The 10,949-nt window shown below is 33.8% G+C and overlaps 1 protein-coding gene across 1 annotated transcript; it reads left to right on the forward strand.

The window, feature by feature from the left end:
- The first annotated feature begins 1,344 nt into the window (after positions 1-1,344).
- LOC149519194 (putative disease resistance protein At1g61300) lies at positions 1,345-4,357 on the forward strand. Its single transcript, XM_089760343.1, has one exon. The coding sequence runs from the start codon at positions 1,345-1,347 to the stop codon at positions 4,084-4,086; it is 2,742 nt and encodes a 913-aa protein (XP_089616469.1). The 3' UTR covers positions 4,087-4,357.
- Positions 4,358-10,949: the final 6,592 nt, after the last annotated feature.

A 10,949-nucleotide genomic window follows, 5' to 3' on the forward strand; every position in this document is an offset into this window, starting at 1 on the left:
CATGAATATAATATTCAACAGGCTTGAAAATCTTGAAAAGAGTAAGAGATGCAAGTTAATTAATTAATTAATTAATTAGATTTTGTCCCATGTTATGCCAGTATACATTATTAACATTTGGTGGCAGTAAAATTCAATGGCTAAGACTAGTTTATGAAATTAAATCATAAAAAATGTATTGACATACTTTTAATTATCTGCAATCTTGATTAAAACTCTAAAAAATGAGAATAATTAATGTGTCAAAAGAAAATTAATTAAAAATAAAAGAATATGAAATTAAATCATTAAAGTTATTAACATGCCCTGACTAAGTTGTAATCTTGATGACTTACTTTAATAACACTTCACTATGATTAATAAGAAAATAATAAAAAATTGATATTTTTATTTGAAATAAACATGAAAAAGAGGGGATTTTTTTCGCTACTTAGAAAATAGTGGATATCTCTATTATTTTTACCAATATTTAAGGTTTTGCCACATCATTTTTTAATTTTTAGAAGCAAATTAAATAAAAAAATTAAAATTTCTACCATATTCACTTTAATTATATACTCTCCCTCTCATCCCAAAAGAAAATATTATTTTTCCACCATGTTATGATATTGGATCGTCAACAAGCAACAAAAAAACATTTGACATACACCCAAAAGATGGAAAGTTGGAAGCAACCAACCAACAAATTATTTCACTCTTTTATCCTATTAAGTATCATCTCTGTCATTTTTTTCAACAAATTTCAATCGTTCAATATTTAATTTAATAAAAAAATTTCTAACTCAAGGAAAGTTTAGTTTAATAAAAGTATGTATATATAAAAGTTTGTGATTATTGCATTGAAAATGTATAAAACCTAATAAGCTTGGGTTTGACCTCACTCCAATTGGGTTTTTTTTATATATTTTCGGGTCCTTCCTAACTATCGTTTGGTAATTCTTATACTAGTAATTCTTCATAGTTTGATTGATCTCATCAATTTCCTTCTTCATTAAGTGAATAAGGCAAAGAATAAAGCAAATTACATAACATTTGACAATCCCAAGCCTTACAAGTAACTAACCTTTGCTCTTGAGAGCTGTGTTTTAATTGTTATAATTTGGGATATTAGCATTCATCCACAAAAATGTAGAGGCTGCAAAGCTTTTGAAAGACACCATCTCCAGAGGGGTTAAAGCAATATATAATATTGGTTTACATCCTTAATAACCAAAATTTTCTAATAAAGTAACTCTTCTTAGAAATTTATTGCATCTATATATTTACACGGTTATGCTTATAAAGTCCATCAACACAGTTTATGATATACATATTTGTTCTTATTTATGTAGGGACTTTACAGCCATGGATTTTCTCCTTGCTAAATTTGATGAATCGTGGGACACTCCAACAAAGCTCGATGAGAAAATGAAAGACCTAAATAGAAAACAGGTGGAACTAAATGCTCTAAAAGGAGACACAGAGTCAAGAACAAGCACAGAGCTGCATCCGAGAAAAAAACTAAAGAAAGAAGTTGAGTTGTGGCTCGGGAATGTTGAAACAGTAAACAGCAAAATCCAAGACCTTGAACAAAAAATTGGAGAAAGTAGTTTTGTCTCACGTGGATTCCTCAAAGGAGATGTTTTGAAGAAGATACAAGAAGTTGATGAACTTTTTCAGCGGGGTAGGTTTCGCGACGGTTTGGTAGTTAACAACCCTGGGTGGATTGGACAAGCTCTATCAACCACAACTTTATTCGGTGGAGCTGCAAAAACTTGTATGGAAGAAATTTGGGCCTACTTGATGAATGATGACATTCAAAAGATTGGAGTTTGGGGGATGGGAGGAATAGGGAAAACAACCATCATGAAGCTCGTACACAACCAGCTATTGAAAGAGACTGAAAATTTTGACATTGTGATCTGGATCACTGTATCAAAGGAGATGAACATCATTAAGCTACAAAATAGGATTGCACGTGCAATGAATGTAACCCTTCACGAAGATGAAGATGAAACAATAAGAGCAGGGATGATATACGAAATGTTGGCTCGTAAAGGCAAGTATGTGTTAATCTTTGATGATCTGTGGGACAAACTTTCTCTTGAAGAAGTAGGCATCCCCGAGCCTTCTAATGGGAGCAAATTATTGGTAACAACTCGGTTATTAGATGTGTGTCACTATTTGGATTGTCGAGAAGTTAAAGTGCCGACTCTTTCAAAACCAGATGCATGGAGGTTGTTCACGGAAAAAGTAGGTCGAGATGTTTTGAATCATCAAGATCTATTACCCCTTGTGAAATCTGTTGCTGAAGAATGTGCCGGTTTACCTTTGGCTATTGTTACAATAGCAAGCAGTATGAAGGGTGTACGTGACATTCATGAGTGGAGGAATGCACTCTTTGAATTAAACAGACAAGTGAAAAGCGTGAATGGGATGGAAGAGAAGGTATTTCAACAACTTCAGTTCAGCTATGATCGTTTACAAGATGAAAAAGTGAAGCACTGCTTCCTCTGCTGTGCATTATATCCTGAAGATTGGGAAATAAATACAGATAAGCTTATAAATCTGTGGATTGCTGAAGGGCTTGTGGAAGAAATGGATAGCATACAAACGGAGATTGACAAGGGGCATACCATACTGAATAAACTAAAAAACAGTTGTTTGATAGAAAGTTGTATGATAGAAAACAGTAATATAGATAAAGGTCAAGTGAAGCTGCATGATGTTGTACGGAACATGGCATTACGCATCACAAGTGTAAGACCACGATTCTTGGTGAGAGCTGGCATGCTATTGAAAAGGATACCTGATGTGCGAGATTGGAACGAAGATTTGGAGAAAGCTTCATTGATGTGTAATTTGGAATTACAAATTCCATCCCAAATGCCTTCCCCAAAATGCCAAAATCTCACAACATTATTGATGTGCCGATGCAAGATAGAGAGCATTCCAGAGTGTTTCTTTGAGCAAATGCATGGACTTAGGGTTCTTGATCTTTCTGAAAATCTTATTAAGAGTTTACCAAATTCCATCTCTAATATGGAGACTCTCACTACATTATTGCTTGGTTGGTGTGAACAATTAGAGAAGGTGCCATCTTTTTCAAAACTTCAAGCTTTAAGGAAGTTAGACCTTAGAGGAACAAAAATCAAGGATATACCTCATGAGATGGAAAGGTTGGTAAATCTCAAATATCTTGATTTGAGTTACACGAAAATAACAGAGATGGCCGATGGAATGTTGGCAAACTTCACATCCCTTCAGCACTTATCAATACTTGGATTTGATTATAAATTATTCGTGAGTGAAGAGGAAATAAGTGGATTAATGAGGAAGTTGGAAATCTTTGAAGGGTGTTTGTTTGACTGGAATGAGTGGAACAGTTATGCCCAAGCTTTGCATGCTCGAGAAAGATGGCCTCGTCAATACTTCATTTTAGTGGGTGATCGATTAATGTGGGATGATTTCGACAATAATTCGAAAAAATACATTGAATTAAAAGGTTGTGACATGATCTGTACAAATGGTATTAAGATCTTATCTGATGTTGAGGTTTTGACTATTGTGGAATGCACCGTGGATTTGTGTGAAGAAGAGTCATTTTTCTCATGGTTTATCCCAGTGCCACATAATAATTTTTCATTTCTTTCTCGGATTGTGATAATTACCTGTAAAAAAATAAAGAAGTTGTTCTCGTCCAATTGGATGCTGCACAACCTCCAAAATTTGAAAACTTTACGTGTTGAGGATTGCTGCGATATGGAAGAAATAATAGCATCAGAGTCAGAGTTGGAGGGAGAAGGAAATGGAGTTGCTATCAAGCTTACTCTTCCAAGATTAAAGAAATTGGAATTGTGGGATCTACCAAAATTGAAGAGCTTTTGTGGTGCAAATGGAGTAGTGGTTTGTGATTCTATTGAGGAGATTGTTATACGTGATTGTCCAAAATTAAAGAGGATACCTCTGAATCTTCCGTGGCAAGATGATGGCCAACCTTCTCTTTCTCCTTCTCTTACAATTATTGAAGCATACCCAAAGGAGTGGTGGGAATCGGTGGAGTGGAACCATCCAAATGCCGAGTCTTTGTTGGATCCCTACATTTGACATGTAGTTGCATGTTCGTTGAAATGCTCGACCACTACAGCGGTCACTTTTTTCTTTGATCAAATGCCCGACCACAATGGTAGCTTATTTCGAACATTTCCTTTTCATTCATTCTTTTTTCTTTATCCTTTTCTATTTTCACTTTCTTATATGTTAATCTCATGCTTGACCTTTCCAGTTTTCTTTGAGATCTTTCAGCACACCAAGGATTATTTTTTTTTATTATATGGCAGAACCAGCAATAGCAACAGCTCACACACTTTGATGTTTATAGCTCCCTTGATGCATGTTCTTTTCAAGTCTAATATGTTTCTGCCCTTCTTGTTGATGTTTATAAGATTCGTGAGAATTTAGGTAAGGATGAATAAATTTAGGTCAAAGTCAAATTGTTCAATTGCTCATATTTGGATTGATTCTTTTCTGAATCATCTTGATAAAACTAATTCTTTTTTCACAAAAGTTTTCATCAAGTTATTTATGGCAATTCCTTAAAATGCTTTGTTCAAATTCAAAATCTTTACAGATATATAATGCTTTATTGAAATTCATATAAACAAGTAAAGCACACTTTTCAAATAAAGATGAAGGGTTGTCTTGATTTTCATCGTGATTTTGAAGAACTATGCATTAAGCTAGGTATAATTTCTTCAAAAACAAACTCGAGGGTTAATGTTTTCTTTTTTTGCTTTATATTGTCATTATATATAATTCTAATTAATGTTTTTTGTGTTATTATCTTTTCTTAGGTACATAACCTGCTCCAGGATTAGAAATGGCAAATGCTCACTCTGGAATGAAGTAAAGTACAATAGTAAATTTCACTCCTCCGGTGAACACCAGTGTCCCTCTCAATTCGCTCAAATCATCTTCACCAATTTTAGAATTACTTCTGTTTTCTAGTGTAATATTTATTGGCTGTGTACTTTGTTTGATGTCTGTTACAAAAACATATCAAGAATTTCTTGGTATTAATCTTCGAAAACTAAATGCTCTCTATTTGATTGTCAGCCAGATTCTTTTTACCCTTAGTTCTGCTGCAAAGTTGTTGATTGTATTTCCTTTGCTCAAACATATTTTTTTGAAGTAAAGACACTTAATTTCAAAATTAATTGGTGAAGTTGCAAAGAACATTATGAACAAAATTTGGGCATATTTGGAGGATTGGAGTTACGGGAGGAGTGAGTAAAACGATGGTTATGGGGTTGAAAGAGTTACAAGCAGCAAAAAAAAAAAAAAAATCTAGAGAAGGTTTCTAGCAGTAAGTGTAACATTAGTTAAAGGACAAGTTGGGAAAAAGAGTTTTATTGAAATGCATTAATCTGGATCAGCAAACTTATTATTTAGATGCTTTAGTTTTTTAGTATCTTAAAGCTCAAAATGCATGAATATTTTGATCCTGCAATTGCCATGAGGCAGGATTACGAACTGAAAAACCAATGTAATATGCAATTTGAACTGAAATTGCTGGAAATTTATTAAAAGGGCTTCTTAATTTAAAGTCTATTTCTACTTTTAAAATTGTTGTTACAATCAGTTATAGCTGAAAATTTATGTGTAAATTTCAAAAAAAAAAATTTCCAGGAGTCTATATTTTTTATGAAGAAACTAGGCATACCTCTATATCACTATCCAAACTCAGATTCTTCATTGTGTTAAAATGATGCAACCTTGAAAAATATCACGAATGTGGAAATCTCTCTTACGAATGTTGACCATTACACGATGAAAATATATTTTTGACAAGTAGTAATAAGAAAATGAAGAATGTGTTCCAAAAGCGTCAACAACATGGAGCTTAGAATTAGAAATCATGTTTAATCCGAGCAATACCATCTTTTATGCAGGGACTTAACTGAACAACTAGGCCAAGTTTTTGAAGTTGGAAATAGTAGTGTTGATGATGAATTTGTGATGCCTTAAATTTTATATTAAAAAAATATTTGAATATAGTATGATATATATATGTAAAAATTTAAATTTAGACTTGTGAAATATTTTTTATAAAATAAAATCATAAAATTTTTAAATTAAAATAAATAATATTGTCATAACGTCTAGATCCGGGGATCTATCGCTAGACATTGACTTTTGGGAGTCGCCACCAATTTTTTTTATCTAGGTGTGATTGGCCACCTAAGGAATCTGTCCTTTCAGGGAACACCTAAGCTTAAGGGTCCCTAAAAGAATAGGTTCAGATCTACTAACCAGAACAGGGTTCGGGAGTTCGGTTACGTGTGAGGAAGGTTATAGCACCCTCACAACGCCCATCAAAAGATGGTACCAGCTTAAATTTGTGTTATCCAAAAGCTTTAAAATTTTACCAAGTAATTAGTTATTGGAAATTATTCTCAATTGACTCTAATACTTTTAGCAGAAAATTGAGAAAATTCCCTCACCTCAGGAGTATGCAAGAAAACTACTGTTTCACTTACAGAGGCTCCGTCGTCGGATTATTTAAAGAAAAAAACAAAATCAAAATTAAGATAGAAAGGAAGGAAAGAATGATTTTTTTTTGTAGGGAAAATTGATACTTTCAACTTTTCCCTAAAAATATTTTTTGGAAATTTCGATTTTCAAGAAAAATTGATACTTTCAACTTTTCCTCTAAAACCCTTTTTTTGAAAATTTATTTCTAAGGAAAATTGATACTTTCAACTTTTCCCCAAAAATATTTTTTTTTTGAAATTTTGATTTTTAAGGAAAATTGATACTTTCAACTTTTCCCCAAAAATATATTTTTTTTGGAAATTTATTTTTCTTTTAAGGAAAATTGATACTTTCAACTTTTCCCTAAAAATATTTTTTTTCGAAATTTATTTCTGAGGAAAATTGATAGTTTCAATTTTTCCCCAAAAATATTTTTTTTTTTTAAATTTATTTCTGAGGAAAATTGATACTTTCAACTTTTCCCCAAAAATATTTTTTGAAAATTTATTTCTAAGGAAAATTGATACTTTCAACTTTTCCCTAAAAATATATTTTTTTTTGGAATTTTTTATTTTTATTTAAAGAAAATAAAATAATAAAAAATAAATAAAAAGAATATTACATAAACCTAATCTAATAAATAAAAATTAAAATAAACAAAGAAAAAAAAAAAAAAAAAAAAACCTGGAGCGGCTCGGATCGCGGCTCGGCTCGGCTCGGCTCAAGGCAGGAAAACGGCTCGGGGGGGAGCGGCTTAGCGGCTTGGCTCGGCTCGGCTCGGCTCGGAGGGGGCTGGCAAGCGCGGGTCGACGCCCGGGTCGGGTCGGGTTGCGGCAAAACGCGAGGATCCTCTGGGTTACTTAAGGCCAAAACGACGTCGTTTTGGGAGGGTATAAAAGGCACCTTCCTCCGTTTTTCGGCAGAACGCTCCTCCCCCTCTCTCTCTCTTCTTCCTTTTTCTCTCCCTTCTCTCTAGAAACCGAAGAACACCGGTGCCGGATTCTGGAAATTTTCGCCAGAATCTGGAAATTTCACCGAAAGTTGGCCGGAAAGTAGCCGGTTTCTGGGATTCTTCGCCGGAAACTGGGCAGGTTGCCGGAAACTTCAATGTTGGCCGGAATTTTCGCCGGAAAATTCAAACTTCGCCGAAATTTTCGCCGGAATCTGGAAATTTCCCAGAAATTTCCAGAAAAAATTTTCGCCAAAAATTTCTACACTCCTAAACTTTTTCTAACTTCCTATACGCCTCCTTTTCTCTCAAATCAGTAGCTTTACTTACTGTTTTCTCTGTTCCTTGCATTCTGTTCCAGAGTCCCTTTTATAGGGATTGATCAGGAGTTCCTAATCAATCCCAATTCCTCCTTGGACGGGAATTCAATCTTTGAATCCCACTGGACTCTTCTGATTGAGTTCCCCTCCACAGTGGGATTCTTCAGCCTTGAATCTTAGCCCTCCAAAATTAAAATCAAAATAAATAAAAAATACTAGATAATTAGAAAAGATAAATCAAAAGATATTATAAAAAAAATATCTGATAATCAGGAAAAATCAGAACAGATAAAAAAAATAATAATAAATATATAACTATATACATATAAATCTAATCTAATAAAAAATAAATAAATAAATAAATATATACATAATAATAAAATACATAAAATACATAAAATACAAAATAATACAGGACAAATTGAATTGGGCCCTACCCATTTGGGCCAGGCCCAATTGATCTGGGCCGGACCCAATTGGGTGTCTACAGCTGCCCCTCTTTGCACATTTTTTGTGAAACAAAAATTGCGCAAAGACGTAGACACCCAATCAAGACTCAACTCAACATTTTTTTGGTTTTTTTTTTGTTTTTTTTTTTTTTTTACCAAAGCTCCTCTAAACAGAGGCACCACGACTTTTGAAAAGTAAATTGCTCCTCTAAACAGAGGTACCACGACTTTGGAAAGTAAATTGCTCCTCTAAACAGAGGCAACGAACTTGGAAAAGTAAATTGCTCCTCTAAACAGAGGCAACGACTTTGGAAAATAAATTGCTCCTCTAAACAGAGGCAACGAACTTTGAAAAGTAAATTGCTCCTCTAAACAGAGGCACCACGACTTTGAAAAGTAAATTGCTCCTCTAAACAGAGGCAACGAATTTTGAAAAGTAAATTGCTCCTCTAAACAGAGGTACCACGACTTTGAAAAGTAAATTGCTCCTCTAAACAGAGGCACCACGACTTTGAAAAGTAAATTGCTCCTCTAAACAGAGGTACCACGACTTTGAAAAGTAAATTGCTCCTCTAAACAGAGGCAACGAACTTGGAAAAGTAAATTGCTCCTCTAAACAGAGGTACCACGACTTTGGAAAGTAAATACTCCTAGACGATCATGTCTGAAGGAGTTGAAAGTTGTGTTTGAAGGGATTTCAGGAGATTATGCCCAAAGGTCTTATAAATCAACCCCGATACCAAGAGACATCCTATTTCAAGGATTAGGAACTTACCTGACAAGTTTCTTCTCAAACTTGCAAAGTCTTTTCATATCTGTCTTTTTCATGTGGGATGTTGGAACACCCCTGCTTCTTGAATTTGTACACTATACTTTTCTGAAAGTAGTGTATGCTATGCAATGTGCATGATTTTCAATGCATGCTATGCAAATGTTGGTCAATCAATTCCTGTTCAATGTATGGTACTCAAGTTTCTCAAGCTCTTTTTTTCTTTCTTGGGCGTCAAGCCCTTTGATTCCTTAAGGATCCAATTGCACTGCTCTTCTAGGATCGAACCAATGTAGCTCTCAATTTGTCTTTTCCACTCACATTCTTCCTTGTTCAGTTTCTCAATACTTTGGAATAAGCTTCATCGATCGATCATCACTTGACCATCATTCAATGAATTTCTCAGCACTAACAAATTTCAAAACAAGTTTCATCCACCATCACTGGGTCATTACTCATAGGTGTCTCAGCATTAACCTTTCCAAAACAGATTTTATCTTCATCATTCAATCACAACTTGCAAGTCATATTGACCAATTCATCCTCGTACTCATCACTTGATTGTATCACTGCCCCATTTCTTCATTTGATCACATCATATATCCTTCTAAATCATCTCCTCTAGGTTTCTACCATTTCTTCATTTTGTCTCCACCATCATCTTAGATTTCTTTTCAAATGAATGCAAGACTCTTTTAAGCACATATTCATTCATTCGTTATCATTTCAAATCCTGACAAATACAATGCAATCAAGCATTTTCTCAATTCATTCTAGGGGTGAAACAATAAGAGAACAGAAGGTGAATTATGGTAAAGATAATCAATGGAGATCTATTTTGGTAGAAAATAAATGGGAAAGGAAGTAAATTAGATGTCATTGAGGTGAATGGTATGTCCAAATGATGAATATTCAGACAATTTTCAACATTAATCTAGGATTTTTTTTTCAAAAACTCATTCCATTTACTGTTGAAGTCATCTTGAGCTTGGCGAACTCTGCCCCAGTCTTTGAGGGATCTTCAGATGTCTTTGATCTTTCATTCATGTGAGCCATTTGACTTAATTTTTTTCTACTAAGATCACCCTTTCAGGTTTTCAATTTGAATCTCTTTTTTTCATTTTCTCATTTTTTCCTTCTTTTTTTTTTCTCATTTTTTCTTTTTTTTTCTTTTTTTTTCTTTTTTTTTCTTTTTTTTTTTCATCCATTGTTGATATCTTTCATACGTCCAACTTTAGAGCATGATTTCATTGCTTCCTCGTGAGCATACCTTCGTTCAACATATGATCATTCAAGTTGAGTATTCACACTTGATCTAAATGGACTTTTCAAGGCTGTAATGTAGGCCAAGGTGAAGGGTCAAAAAAAATGGATATAATAGGCTCAAAACATATATTAAAAAGGTTCAAAACCAAAAGATCATTTGATACAACTTGGTATTTTGCCCCACATCATTTCACTGCTTTTTTTCTCACACAAAGGATCTCATTACTTTGCCCCAAATCATGTGTGGCATTTATTTTTTTTTTGCTTTTCTTTCTCTTTTCATCTTTGAGACCTTTTGTGGTGTTTTTTTTTTTTTTTTTTTTTTTTTCAAAATTTACCCTCCAGTGTAGAGGGTGATCCTTGGTTGGGGTTTTTAAAAAAAAAAATGATAAGCTCAAAGGGGTAACAATAAATGGTTTTTCAAATGGTAAAAAAAAAGATGGCCATTTTTCATCTCAATTGTGAATACCTTTCTTGAACATCATCTATTGAACAGAGCTCATGAACTTGTATAAAATATTGCACACCTTCAAGATATATCTCTTTCATCTCTGGTGATGGCTTACCCTCTTTATTTTCGCTCAAATCATCTCCTCTGTGAATGAGTTCTCAAAATTAAATTCCAGAATTATTGTTATCATTGTCTAAATATTCATCATCTGAAATTTAAGAATGGGAGTGTG

The sequence above is a fragment of the Durio zibethinus genome, chromosome 4 (genome assembly GCF_047325235.1).
Source record: "Durio zibethinus cultivar Kanyao isolate XHJ-2024 chromosome 4, ASM4732523v1, whole genome shotgun sequence".
Classification (NCBI taxonomy): domain Eukaryota; kingdom Viridiplantae; phylum Streptophyta; class Magnoliopsida; order Malvales; family Malvaceae; genus Durio; species Durio zibethinus.